Raw genomic sequence first — 14703 nt, forward strand, 5'->3', positions numbered from 1 at the left:
TCAGACCCTGGGCTACCTCCCTCCCTTACAAAACACCTCTGCTTACTCAGCAGGGGCTCAGCTTTGGTCCTACCCCTCCATAGGACTCAACAGCCTGATGTGGCACTGGCCTTGGGCTCCCAGCTCTCCTGCTCTAGCCAGGGAGGTCGTGGCACCTTCCTGAAGCAGGCACAGACTCTCTCAGATGAATTCCCTCCAAGGCCTCCAGAGCCCCACCAGGCATTGCCCCCCCTTTCCCTGGGCTGAGAGGAGCCTCGGGGGGAGGGGGAGTGGGATTATCTGGGTCACTTCATTTCACAGGCAAACAGCAGGGGTTCCAGAGGAAAGGCTCTGATCAAAGTCCATGTCAAGTTACAGAACCAAGCGAGGGCCTTGTGACTATGAGTCAGTGGTGGTCCTCAGGGTCACTTGGGGTGAACCCCAAAACTTTTCCAAATGCACACACACACACACACCAGTCTGTGTTGTCACAGCCCCAGCCCCCAGGGTGACATGTGAACAGCTGCTGCAGAGCCTGTGTTGCCTGCCAGGCTCCAAAGATGAGGCCTGCACTGTGTGGGTGGTGCTGTCTGTCTAGGGGCCAGAGGCTGGCTTCATGACCTCAGGACCCTGGTTGCTGCCAGGCCTGGGGCTTCAGAAAAGGAAAGGGACAGTGGGAGCCTCGGGCTGTTGAGCAAGAACAGAGAATCTGAAAAGCGCAGATGTGAAAGCGAGCGCCCTGCCAACCCAAAGGGCTAATTGTCTTTGAGAAACTTGGCAGCCAGGCCCAGCAGCCGCCTGTCCTTCCCTGCACCCGGCTGGGGAGACCCAAGGAAGGGCAGAGAGAAAGACCACACCCTCCAGAGGATCCTGAAGACAGGAGCACAGCGCTGCCTGGCATGTGTGAGACTCCACCACACACAGATGAGGCGCCATGGCTCACTCCTGTAAATCCTAGCTACTTAAAAGCCCAACACAGTTCAAATCAAGCTTCAAGGCCAACCCTGCAAGAACTGTGCAAAGCTTAGTTTGGATTTTTTTGTTTGCACTTAACCAATTTGAAAAACAAAGTTCCAGAATCAGGTTTTACATAGCACAAGAAACATGGATGAAAGGATGCTTTTACATCACGTGGGTTTGTTTGCATTTGACGTTTGTATGTAAAGTATACTTTGATTCTTAGGGAAAAAAAGAGGAAGGAAGGAAGGAAAGAAGGGAGTGAGGGGGGAGGGAAATGAAGCCAAACACTAGTGGCTTATGCCTATAATCCTAGCTATTCAGGACACTGAGATCTAAAGATCACAGTTCAAAGCCAGTCCTGGCAGAAAAATCCATGATACCCTTTCCTTGAGCAATAAAGCTCAAGGACAGTGGCTAGGTCCCTAAATTCAAACCTCAAGACAAAAAAAAGTAAAAGTAAATCCTATTCCTGGTGAACATATATTTAGAACAAAGGGCCAATGTTATTAGCACCATTTTCATTATTTATGTTATACCAAAAGGTACATGATGCAAGAACAACAACAAAAAAAAAAGTCGGCCGGGAGTTTGGCCTAGTGGTAGAGTGCTTGCCTAGCATGCACGAAGACCCGGGTTCGATTCCTTGGTGCCACATACTTAGAAAAAGTCGTAAGTGGTGCTGAGGCTCAAGTGGTAGAGCTCTAGCCTTGAGAAAAATCCAAGGACAGTGCTCAGGCCCTGAGCTTAAGACCAGGACTGGCAAAAAAAAAAGTGAGGTGCATGTTTTTCTTTCAAAGCTTGGCAGCATACATGGCACAGGACAGATCTTCTCTGTATGGGAACCAATCTACCATCTCAGTCACTGAAGAGCCTGCTGAGAGTTTAAGTAGTAATAGCAATTGGTGCAGATGTATTTTTCAGAAGAAAAGCCTAAACTGAGATGTAGCCCATGATTCCCTGTGCAGGGGAACTAAGGGCCATTTTAAATTTAAGAAAAGGCTGTGTGCAGTTTATAGAATGAAATGTAGACATGAAGCAATACTCATAGGAGGAATATATACAATAAAATATTTATCTCTTAAAAACATGGATATAGGGATTTCAAAACTCTGTCGCCTGCATGCAGTAGCGTGCGCCTGTCAGCCTGGTTTCCTGGGAAAGCTGAAATTGGGAGGGATACTATTTCAAGGGCGGGATACTATTTCCATCATGGCACCCAGCTTCCCCCGTTAAGAGTTTCAAGTCCCAGCCAGGTTCTGGTGGCTCATGCCTGTAATCCTAGCTACTCAGGAGGATGAGATCTGAGGATTGCAGTTCAAAGCCAGCCCCAGGCACAAAAGTAAAAGTCCATGAGACTCTTATCTCCAATTAACTACCAGAAAACCAGAAGTGGTGCTGTGGCTCAAGTGGTAGAGCCTCCAGTTAAAATGCTCAGGGACAGTGCCCGGCCAGAGTTCAAGCCTCACAAGAAACCAAAAAAAAAGTTTCAAATCATGGGACTACATCTCAACAAAGGAAGCTGGGCAAGGCAGCACAAGCCTATCATCCTGTCATTGAGTTAAAACAGGCAGATCCTGCTCCTGGCACACTCATGCAAGAAGACTTATCTCAAAAGTAACCAGCCAGTGGGGCCAGAGTTTGGCCTAGTGGTAGAGTGCTTGCCTACCATGCACAAAGACCCAGGTTCCATTCCTCAGTACCATATACATAGAAAAAGCTGGAAGTGCTCTAGCACTTGAAAAAGTAGAAGAGCTCTAGCCTTGAAAAAGCTCAAGGACAGTGCTCAGTCCCTGAGTCCAAGGCCCAGGACTGGCAAAAAAATAATAAGTAACCAGCTAAACACAGAGCCAGCGATAGGCTGCTGCTCTAAATGGAAGGGCCCAAGTTTAAACTCTAGTACTGCAGACAAAAAACAAAAAAACAAAACCAAAACACTACCGAAGCTATCTTTTGTAATTTTTTGAGCTAGCCTCAAAGAGTCATCCTCTTGCTTCAGCCTCCTGAGTGCTAGAGTCACAGCCAAGGGCCGCTGTTGGTGGGCCACAGAGCTCAGTGCAAGTGACCCTTCCGCCACCCTGCTGCCTGAGTCCCAGACCTTTCTGTTAGGATCCCAGGCTAGCTTGTCCAGGAATGACTTACAGTACTGCCACCTTGCCTTCTGAGGGCCAGCAATGACAGGCTGTGTCACACCAGCTCCAGACCCCCCAACAGATGGCTCCTAACTCATCAGGGCTGCGTTTGCTATCCGCATCCCCCCAGGGTGGCCCCGCGCTCCAGCCATGCGCCCCCCCGGCGAGAAGGGCCAGGTGCGCACTGCCTCCAGCGTCGGCCCGCGAGCATCCTGCGCCACCTGGCCCCCGCTTTCCAACAAACACCTCCACCTGCGTGCGCTCCTGATCGCAGCCCTGTTTCTGGAAGATTGCACAGCCCATCCGAGGCGCACCTGTCGACCTCGGCTCCACGCGGGCCTCGAGCTCCCGCGGTGGTCTCCCGGCACGCAGCTTCCAGATGGGTCATCAGTGTGTAGGGGTGTGGGGGGGAACCCCCTTCCCTTTCCCAGCACGCAGTCTGGGCTGGCAAGGAGGCCCTGCCCAAGGACCAGGCCACCTGGCTTTGTAAGGGGCTTTGTAACAAGGGCCTCTCCGAGTCCCCCATCCCCCCCCCACCATGGTGTTTCTCACTTTGCTGGGAAGGTCTTGCGAGCCAGCACCCCGCTTACCCACCTTCTGTGGGTCTGGAGCCCAGCCAGGGCGGCCTTGGAACCAGCTGCAAGGTGAGAGGCAGCCCTCCAGCCCGCAGTCCGTGCCCCACCGCCAGATGCCCTACATGGAGCTCCGCTGCTGGTAAGCCTTGGGCAATGAGCAAGGTGACAGCTGGGGCGCCCCGGATCTGGTGGGCACCCCACTGAAAGCCCTGCCCTATAGTGGCAGCACCCCATGGTCATCTTCTAAAACTATGTCCAGAAGATAGGATACCGGGTAGTCTGGGCTGTAACAACCCAGCCATTTGGGGGGGGGGGAATCTGAACCCCCTAGCAACAGTCACCAGCACTCAGTGACCCGAGCTAGGAGTCATCTTAGCACTGTAGCAACTGCTTCTTGGCCTTGGGGCTGATAAAGAGCTGCCTGAGCTTCCCTGGGGCTGAGCTTTTAAAGGTAGATGCCACACGCACGTGATCATAATCACACACACACACACACAGGTGGTCGTCATCGGATGACATCGCCTCATGAGGTCCACAGTCAGCAAGCCAAGGATGGAACCACACGCAGGCGACCATGACCACAGGCACATTATCGAGCAGGGTAAGCATTTCGACAAAAATAATAACAGAATTTGGTGGCTAGGGGCCAGAACTTTGGCCTCATGACAGAGTGCTAGCCCAGCAGGCACAAAGCTCTGAGTTGGATTCCTCAGTACCACATACATAGAAAAAAAAGCCAGAAATGGTGCTGTGGCTCAAGTGGTAGAGCACTTGAGAAAGTCCAAGGACAGTGCTCAGGCCCTGAGTTCAAGACCAGGACTGGCACATAAGAAAAAAAAGGAATCTGGTGGCTAAACTTGACAGGTTATTATTACAGGGGCCAGGTGGTGATTCTCTTTTTTTTTTTTCCTCTTTGTTTAGATCAGTTATGGTGGGCACAAAGGAATTTTACTGTTACATCTCCCACACTGTTTAGGCTGTATTCCGATCATTTTCACCTTTTCTGTCATGTTCCTAACACCCTTCCTGCTAAGTAATACACAAAGTCAGAATCTGAATGGAGCCCACTCAGCCCTGCATCACCACCCCAACAGAACCTAGGAAGCAGGGAGCCCACCATTGGTCCAAGGCCAGCAAGAAAGCATGGGCCTCAGAGAGAAGACAGCTTGTCCTCCAGCCTCCGCATGGAGGAGAGCCTTTGGCCCTTTCAGTGGTTGGACATCAATGCCGTGACTTCCCTTTGTCACTTGGGGGCTTCACACAGAATTGTGACCAATCTAACAGCAGGCAGGAAGTCAGCTGGAGAAAGTGAGGGAAATCTGGATTGCACTGTTCCCACTGACTGCCAGGCTGAGCTGATTCCATCACTCCCCTCTGTGGGTCCCCAGTCACCCATGCTCAAACTGTGGCTGCATACAGCTGGTCCCAGCTCAGAACTTTAGATTCAGAAGGCCAGGATGGGCGACCAGACCTTCTAATGTCTGCGCAGGTCCCTGGGGTGACATTGCTGGTCCTGGACCTGGCTGGGTACAGGCTCGGAGGCCCGTGTCTCCCAGTAGGGCTAAAGTCTCAATACGAACTGTGCTTTTGAATATAAGAACTTACTTTATGGAAAATCCTGAATAAAGCACTCAGGAGGCTGAGGAAAGGATGGAAAGTTCAAAGCCAGTCGGGGCTACAGAATGCAAGACCATACCTGCATAAACCAATAACCCTGGTGGGCTTAAGAAATGTTTCAAATTCTAAAAGAAAACAAATGGCTCTTTCAACCCAGTGTTCCATGAATCAGTGACCCTTTGAGGAAAAACTAGATATCACTTCAGATCTTTAACCTTTTTATTTTTATTTATTTATTTACTTACTTACTTACTCATTTATTTATTTTTGCCAGTCCTGGGCTTTAGCTCAGGGCCTAAGCCCTGTCCTTGGACTTTCTCAAGGCTAGAGCTCTACCACTTGAGCCTCAGCACCACTTCCAGCTTTTTTCTATGCATGTCGAACTCGGGTCTTCGTGCATGCTAGGCAAGCACTCTACCACTAGGCCAAACTCCCGGCCCTTTACCCCTTTTTTATAAACTGAAAAAAAAAAAAATGAATCAGTGCTTGGGCAATCTTTACTTTTTAAAAAATTACCAATAATAGCCGGGCACAGTAGCACACGCCTGTAATCCTAGCTATTCAGGAGGCTGAGATCTGAGGATCACAGGTCAGAGCCAGCCCAGGCACTAACTAAAGTCGGTGAGACTCTTAGCTCCAACTAACCACCAGAAAACCGGAAGTGGTGCTGTGGCTCAAGGGGTAGGGCAGTAGCCTTGAACTAAAGAACTCAGGGACAATGCCCAGGCCCAGAGTTCAAGTCTCATGGCAGACAAAAAAAGATGATCAGTTGTGTCAAAAATAAATTATACAATGGGTAAGGATAGAGAGGAAAAACAGAGCAAGGGAAGGAGGACTTGTCCAAAAAGAAACGTACTCATTACTTGACTTATGTAACTGTGACCACTTTGTACATCACCTTTATAATAACAATATTTTTTAAAGATTTAAAAAAAATTACAAATTGCCAGGCATCTGTAGCTTAGACCTATAATCCTAGCCACACAACATTGTTCAAAGCCAGTCACAAAGAAAAGTCTGTGAGACTTCATTTCCAAGTAGTCAGCAAAAAGCCTGGCTGGAGCCATGCGTAAGCAAGGCAAGTGAGCTCAAGGCCCCTAAATTCGAAGTAAAGAACCAATAGGTTAAAGATCAGTGTGTTTAAAAAGAAAACATCTGGCCAGGAACGTTGCCTAGTAGTAGAGTGCTCGCCTCGCATGCACGAAGCCCTGGGTTCCATTCCTCAGTACCACATAACACAGAAAAAGCCAGAAGTGGCACTGTGGCTCAAGTGGCAGACAGCTAGCCTTGAGCAAAACATGTCCAAGGACAGTGCACAAGTCCTGAGTTCAAGCCCCAGGACTGGCAAAAGAAAAAAGAAAAGGAAAACATCTAGATGGAGGAGCCTGGATGGGAATGTGAGGCCACAGGAAGAGTTACAACTTCAAGCTGAGTAGCTGCTCTCCAAAACTCTCCCCTTGTGTAGATATTTTCCACGCCAGGTGCTGGAAGAGCCTCATGTCTACCACAGGAGAAGGAGAAGTTCACCATTTGTTGTCTGTGCCAATGCCTTTGGTAGAAAGCAGTCCTGGGGGTGGGAAGAGGAAAAGTGGGAGAAAAACATGGGAAGGGGTAACAGTGTTCAAGAACTAATGTAGGGGCCGAGAGTTGGGCCTAGTGGTTGAGGGCTTGCCTAGCATGCACCAAGACCCGGGTTCGATTCCTCGGTACTACGTACATAGAAAAAAAAAAAAAAGCCAGAAGTGGTGCTGAGGCTCAAGTGGTAGAGCTCTAGCCTTGAGAAAGTCCAAGGACAGTGCTCAGGCCCTGAGCTCAAGCCCAGGGCTGGCAAAAAAAAAAAAAAAAAAGAACTAATGTATCCACTACCTGATGAATGGTAACTGTAACCCCTCTGTATATCACCCAATAATAAAATAATAAAATGAGAGAGAGAGAGAGAAAGAGAGAGAGTGCGAGAGCATGAGTAGCCCTGGACCTGGGTAAATTTTCAGGGGGATTTTAAGCCCTAGTCAGGAGTGCATTTCTGTGATGGTGACTGCTTAGGAGGCTGGAATCTAAGGGATCCAGTTTGAAGACAGCATAGGCAGGAAAGTCCATGAGACACTTATCTCCATTTAACCAGCAAAAAAAAAAACCTACGTAGAGCTGTGGCTCACATGGTAGAGTGCCAGTTTGAGAGAAAAAGTTAAGGGACGGTGCCCAGGCCTTGAGTTTAAGCTTCAATATTGGTGCATGTGCATGCACACACACACACACATGTGCACATACATGGTAATAGAGGTTTTATGTATTTTTTTAAAAGAGATACGGAGGTAACCTCTCCAGAAAAAAGAAATCCACCCAATTTGGAAATTGCTATCTCAGGAGAAGGGGAAGCAGATGGGGAGCTAGTAGAGGGGAGGGAGGTCACCTTGAGGAATATGGCTTTAAACTTCATGTGTGAGTGTGTGTGTGTGTGCGCGCGCGCTGGTAATGGAGCTTGAACTCAGGCTCTAGGCCTTGTCCTTTCACTTTTTCACTCAAAGCTGGCACTCATGACTTGAACCCCAGCTCTACGTCTGGCTTTTTGGTGGTTAATCTTGTGTAGCTAGTATTGCAAGCAAGAGCCACTGGCACCCAGCTGACATTTTTTTTTTTTGTCAGTTGTGGGACTTGAACTCTGGGCCTGGATATTGTCCCTGAGCTTTTCAGCTCAAGACTACCACCCTACTCCTTGAGCCACAGTGCCACTTCTGGTTTTCTGGTGATTCATTGGACATAAGAGTCTCATGTTCTTTAGTGCTCAGGCTGGCTTTGAACCGTGATCCTCAGATCTCAGCCCTCTGAATAGCTAGGATTACAGGTTATGAGCCCCATTTGACTTTAAATTTTTGACAGAACTATGTCCTGCTCCAGCCACCTGCTTTTCTTCCTTGATAGGACTCAGTTTACCTGCTCTCCCCCCTCCAGCTCTCTCTGGCCTCTCCTGCACAGGCTTGTCCTGTGTAGACTGCCATGCTTCCCTTTTACCTGCTGGAGGTGAAGTGGGTACTTAGAGCTGGTACCTGGAAGCAATCTCTCCTGAGCTAGGTTTTAGGAATACAAATACCTGGGGACAGAGTGCTCCAGCAGAGCCACATCCCAGAGCCGCCACTAAGTGCAGAAGTGCACTCAGTGCACAAGCAGTTTGCAGCCTAAATTGAGCAAGAACTCTCTGGAAAACATGCCCTACTTAAACAGGCCACTTTAGACGTTTAATACACCTCTCCTTTCCTTTCAATGTTGGCCTTAATCATGAAGGCATCTATGTATTCCCAGCTGTGTTTGGTTAGTACCTCTTCAGTAACACAATGTTAACTCCATGCTTTCAAATACGAGTTGGTTACTTGCTTTCAGGATACATGGGTACAAATTATACATTTTTCAATTTATAGTTGTTTTCTTTTTCTTTTTTTTTCCTTTTGGTCAGTCATGGGGCTAAACCTGGGCGCTGTACCTGAGCTCTTCAGCTCAAGGCTAACACTCTACCACTTTCAATCACAGAGCCACTTCTGGTTTTCTGGTGGTTAATTGGAGATGAATCTCATGGACTTTTGTGCCTGGGCTGGCTTTGAACAGTGATCCTTAGATCTCAGCCTCCTGAGTAGCTAGGATTACAGATACGAGCCACCAGCGCCTGGCTAATAATCTTTCTTTCTTTCTTTCTTTCCTTCCTTCCTTCCTTCCTTCCTTCCTTCCTTCCTTCCTTCCTTCCTTCCTTCCTTTCTCTCTCTCTCTCTCTCTCTCTCTCTCTCTCTCTCTCTCTCTTTCTTTTCGAGGCAGAGTCTTTTAGGTCAGGTTGACCTCAAACTTGTGATTATCCTGCCTCAGCCTCCCAGCTTGTATCACAACCTGGTAAAATCTTAAGAGAAAGCCCACACTCCCCCCCTACTAAAACACACACACACACACACACACACACACACACACTTGCTATTTCTCATAGTAGACTGTTTATCTCAAATTGCTAGTTAGTTTGGGTTTTAAATGGTTTTGAGACAAGAATATTAAAATGTTCCAAATTTAAAAGTTAAAGTTGCATTCCTAAACTAAGCTGGTAAACCTAGATGATCTCAAGGCAGACATTTGAAAGCCAGGGAATAGAAATTACTGCAGAAATTCAACCGCCCACTAACAGGAGTCTAAGAATGTGATTTCAAGGAAAACAACTCCTTAACAAAAAAGAAAGTGGCTGGGAGTTTGGCTTAGTGGTAGAGTGCTTGCCTAGCATGCACGAAGACCCAGGTTTGATTCCTCAGTACCACATACATAGAAAAAAGCCAGAAGTGGTGCTGTGGCTCAAGTGGTAGAGCTCTAGCCTTGAGAAAGCCCAAGGACAGAGCTAAGGCCCTGAGCCCAAGCCCAGGACTGGCTGACTCACTCCCTCTTTATTACATAGTTCCTAGCTCAATCCATTTCAAGACAGAGGACTGCTAGGCGCCAGTGGCTCATGCCTGCAATTCTAGCTACTCAGGAGGCTGAGATCTGAGCATCATGGTTCAAAGCCAGCCCTGGCACTAAGAGTCCATGAGACTCTTACCTTCAATTAACTACCAGAAAACCAGAAGTGGTGTTGTGGCTTGGTAGAGCAGTACCCTTGAGATGAAGAGTTCAGGGACAGCATCCAGGCCCAGAGTTCAAGCTACAAGACCAACCAAAAACCAAAAAAACAAGAGTCCTCTACAAAGACTTTCCGTTCCTGTAGCTGCAGTTAACTAGAGGATAGTAATTGGAGAGGATGGCAGCCCACCTCATTTTCTTCCACCAATGTTACCAAGAGCAAAGTTTTCTAAAGAGTGGATGAAAAATATCAAAAAAGTAACAAGGCCCATGTTGCAGTTAGGTGCTGGTGGTTCATGACTGTAATTCTAGTTACTCAGGAGACTGAGATTTGAAATCCCAGTTTAAAACCAGCCAGCACAGGAAAATCCATGAGACTCTTTTTTTTGGCCTAGGCATTGTCCCTTTAGCTCTTCAGCTCAAGGCTACCACCCTACCCCTTGAGCCTCAGCCCCGCTTCCCATTTTCTAGTGTTAATTAGAGATAATGGACTTTAGTGCCTGGGCTGTCTTTGAACTGTGATCCTCAGATCTGAGCCTCCTGAGTAGTTAGGATTACAGACATGAGCCACCGGGCTAGGCTGAGACTATTTTTTATTTTCATTACCATTCATTTATTGACTACGATTAATCAGATTAGTATGTGCCAAGTTTCAGGAGACTCTTTAATCACCAAAAGAAGCCAGAAGTTGAGGGGTGACTCAAGCCATTGAACACTAGCCTTGAGCAAAATAGCTCAATAGGTCAGTGCCCAGGACCTGAGTTCAAGCCCTAGTATTGGCTCAGGCACACACACCACACAATACACACACACAGCCATGTTGTATGTCTAGCATTTAGCTCCTGACCAAATAATAACAATAATAAACACCTCTCAAACCAATTTATGAAAAATCACAGAAAAAGAATGTAAAACTTAAGGATTTTTTTTTCTTTTTTTTGAGGGGGGGGGTGTCACGGGGCTTGAACTCTGGCCTGGGTGCTGTCCCTGAGTTCTTCAGCTCAAGGCTACCACCCTACCCTTGAATCACAGCCCCAGTTCCCCTTTTCTAGTGATTAATTGGAGATAAGAGTCTCTCAGCTTTGTATTATCCGTCTGGGCTGGCTTTGAAAAGCGTGTTTAGAAGCAACACTTTATGCAATCCTTGTACAGAGCTAAGTTCAAAAGTGAGAGGCATTTATTTCAGTCACGGATGCTGACATCCTATGGTAACCAGTGCGTGAAGTGGGCCTAGCAGAAGACCCAGGTCTGCACCAAGCTGACAAGCAAAGCTATGAGATATTTGAGTGTCAGAGCATTGTCACACCCCATTTAGGTCAGAAGAAAAGACCCCCTGACATTTTACTTGTGTTTATGTAAAGGCACAGAAGAAAAATCTTGGCTACACATTCCAAATACTGAAATAGCACTGAGGAATCAAGTGGAATTAGGGAATTAAAGGCAAATAGAGCCTTTATTTGGCTATTTACCCATTAGCAGTATTTCTTTGCAATGGCATAAATGTTCACAGAAGGATTACATGTCTATGTCTAGTTACAGACAAAATGTATTAGGTTATTGTCATTTACCATGCACAATACTTCTGGGATGCTACTGAAATATTCGTTTTAGGGAGCCCTTCCAGTTGATATTTAACAAGTGCGCAGAAGCTGGATACTGGTGGCTCATGCCTGTAATCTTATTTACACAGTAGGCCAAGGATTGCCTTTCAAAGCCATCCTGTGCAGAAAAGTCTGTGAGACTCTTATTTCCAATTAACTGCTAAAAAAAAAAAAAAAAAGCCAGGCAAGGAGGCTCACAACTGTAACCAGAAGTGGTGCTGTGACTGAAAGGGGAAGATGGTAGCCTTGAGCTGAAGAGCTCAGGGACAACGCCCAGGCGCAGAGTTCAAGTCCATAACTGGTAAGGAAGAAGGAGGAGGAAGAGGAGGAAGAGGAGGAGGAAGTGGTAGAGGTAGTGCTTGCCTTGGCATGCAGAAAGCCCTGGATTCCATTCCTTGGTACCATATACACAGAAAAATCCAGAAGTGGGGCTGTGGTTCAAGTGGTAGAGAGCACTAGCCCTGAGCAAAACTGGTAGAGTGCTAGCTGTGAGCCAAAAAGTTGCACAAGAGCTTGAGGCCTTGAATTCAAGCTTCAGTTCTGGTGTACACACACATGCACTTGCACATACACAAGAAGTAGAATTAGCTCCAGCGAGCACTGTGGGTTTATGGCTACATATCCTGGATAACTTCACTATATTCCATATTTTCTTCATCACCACTCTAGAATGCCCCAGGCTGGCAAATAGTCCAAGCCCAGACCCTGCCAGTTCCGCTCCCCTGAGCTTCATGTTTTTCTGGACAACTTTGGACCTCCCTTCCTTGGTGATACTGGCAAGCATGCATTACCCCAAGGCCTTACACTAGCTGTTACCCTCATTACACTATTTTATCAGTCTGTGTAACCTGTTGCTCTAACAAATCCTACTTGTTGCACTACAATTTCTTAGTACTGCACACCACACCCCATCCACTGAAGGGAGCACAGATTAAAGTAGCTGGTATTTGCAAATCACCAACCTGCATGGGGAGCCACATCAGTATTATGGTCTCTGTGGACCAGGCAGTGGAAAATATCATCCTAAAGGATCCTATAGTGCTGGTACTAAAAAAGGAGCTCACAGAATATGAGGAGGAAAATCTCCATTCCAGCTAAACACAGCTACATTTGCAATTATCTTTTTCAAAAGTAGAGCCAAGGGGCTGGGAGCATGGTCTAGTGGTAGAGTACCTGCCTAGCATGCACGAAGCCCTGGGTTCCATTCCTTGGTACCACATACACAGAAAAAGGCACAAGTGGAGCTGTGACTTAAGTGGCAGAGTGCTAGCCTTGAGAAAAAGTGTCCAAGGACAGTGTCCAGGCCCTGCATTCAAGCACCAGGACTGGAAAAAAAAAAAAAGTAGAGCCAGGTGCTGGTGGCTCACACAAGCTTACTCAGGCAATTGGTGCTGTGGTTCAAAGTGGTAGAGCAGCTGGGAGTCTACCCTAGTGGTAGAGTGCTTAGCATGCACAAAGACCCGGGTTAGATTCCTTGGTACCACATACACAGAAAAAAAAAAAAGCCAGAATAGTGCTGAGGCTCAAGGCAGAACTGGCAGAAAAAAAAAAGGGGGGGTAGAGTACTAGCCATAAGTGCAAAAGCTTAGGGATCCTGCTGGGTGCAGTGGCTCACGACTGTAATCCTAGCTACTCAGGAGGCTGAGATCTGAGGGTTGAAGTTCAAAGCTACCCCTGGCATTAAAGTCTGGGAGACTTTTATCTCCAATTAATTACTAGAAAACCAGAAGTGGGGCTGAGGCTCAAGGGGCAGGGTGGTAGTCTGAAGCTAAAGAGCTCAGAGACAGCACCCCAGCCCAGGGTTCAAGCTCCATGACCAGGGAAGGAGGTAGTGGGGGGAAGGAGAAGCTCAGGTCCAGAGTTCAAGCTCCATGATTGAAAAAAAAAAATTGGGTTGGGAATGTGCCTTGGTGGTAGAGTGCCTAGCATGCATGAAGCCCCAGATTCGATTCCTCAGTACCACATACAGAAAAAATTATAAGTGGCACTCTGGCTCAAGTAATAGAGCACTAGCCTTGAACAAAAGCAGCTCATGGACAGTGTCTAGGCCTAGAGTTCAAACCCTAGGACTGGCAAAAAAAAAAAAAAAAAAAAAAAAAAAAAAAAAAAAAAAGAAAGTTTACGCAGGAGGTTGAAATCTGAGGAGGCTGAAATCTGAGGACTATGGCTTGAAGCCAGCCTCAAGGGCAACTCTATTTCCAAGTAACTATCAAAAATTGGGAAACTGAGCTGCAGCTCAATTGAAAACTGAGTGAAAAAGCTAAGGGACAGTACCAGACCCTGAGTTCAAGCCCAAGAGCAGCACACACACAAAAAATAAAAAAAAAACAAGCATGATAAAATCTGGGTTGACCTTATCCAAAAAGAAATGTACTCTTAGCCAGGTGCCGTTGACTCATGTTTATAATCTTGGCTACTCATGAGGCTGAGATCTGAGGATCATGATTTGAAGCCAGCACAGGTAAAAACAAAAGTGGACCTGTGGCTCAAAATGGTAGAATGCTAGCCTTAAGCAGACGAGCTCAAGGACAGAACATAGGTCCTGAGTTCAAGTCCCAGTACCGCCAGGAAAACAAAAGGTAGCAATTCAAGTTTTACAGAGGCTCACAGCAAGAGGTTATGAAGGTAAATGAAAGCACAAAGCCTTTATTGAACAGATTAGGATTAATGGGCTCAGTGAGAAGCACTGGGGGCAGATATGCATAGAAATGCAATTTATAAAATTTTCAAGGTGAACAAGTGACATCTGTGAAGATAGATAGCTTTAAAAAAAAGCTTCCAGGTATACATTCATTCATTCATTCATGGTTTTCATAACTGGTGCTCAGTTATATGACCTCAGGAAATGTAGCGATTTCATTAATCATTTGTACCAAATCCTTTTCTCTGGCAAATTCCTTAGTGCCTCTGCAGCAGTAACTAGACAAGATGGGAAGGCTTTCAAGACGATTCAAACCTCCAGCACCTCACAGGAGTCCGAGTTTCTGAACACAGAAGGCAATGCTGATCAGAGAAGGGAATAAAGAAAGAGGTTATTAAGAAACATGGACCCAGACCTCTCCATTTTCTAAACACGTCTATGTATGTCCTTTCCCTCTCCTCAGGTCCAGAAACTACTACACTCCCTGCCTGCTACCTTTCACCTCCAAAACCATTTGTTCATTTGTAATGACTTGCAATTTTATTTATTTTTTTTGCTCAAGGCTGGTACTATCGCTTGAGCTATACCTCCATTTCCAGTTTTGCTGGCTAATTGGAGATGAG

General features: G+C 46.8%; 1 protein-coding gene across 1 annotated transcript in view; it reads right to left on the minus strand.

The window, feature by feature from the left end:
* Window positions 1–14062: 14062 nt before the first annotated feature.
* Window positions 14063–14703, minus strand: part of Tent4b (terminal nucleotidyltransferase 4B) — a 50140-nt gene continuing 49499 nt past the window's right edge. The window contains exon 13 of the mRNA XM_090357668.1: window positions 14063–14442. Coding sequence (XP_090213794.1) covers window positions 14390–14442 — 53 coding nt within the window. The 3' untranslated portion in view covers window positions 14063–14389. The remainder of the gene's footprint in view (window positions 14443–14703) is intronic.

Source organism: Megascapheus bottae, chromosome 24 (genome assembly GCF_031878675.1).
Source record: "Megascapheus bottae isolate mThoBot1 chromosome 24, mThoBot2.hap1, whole genome shotgun sequence".
Lineage (NCBI taxonomy): Eukaryota > Metazoa > Chordata > Mammalia > Rodentia > Geomyidae > Megascapheus > Megascapheus bottae.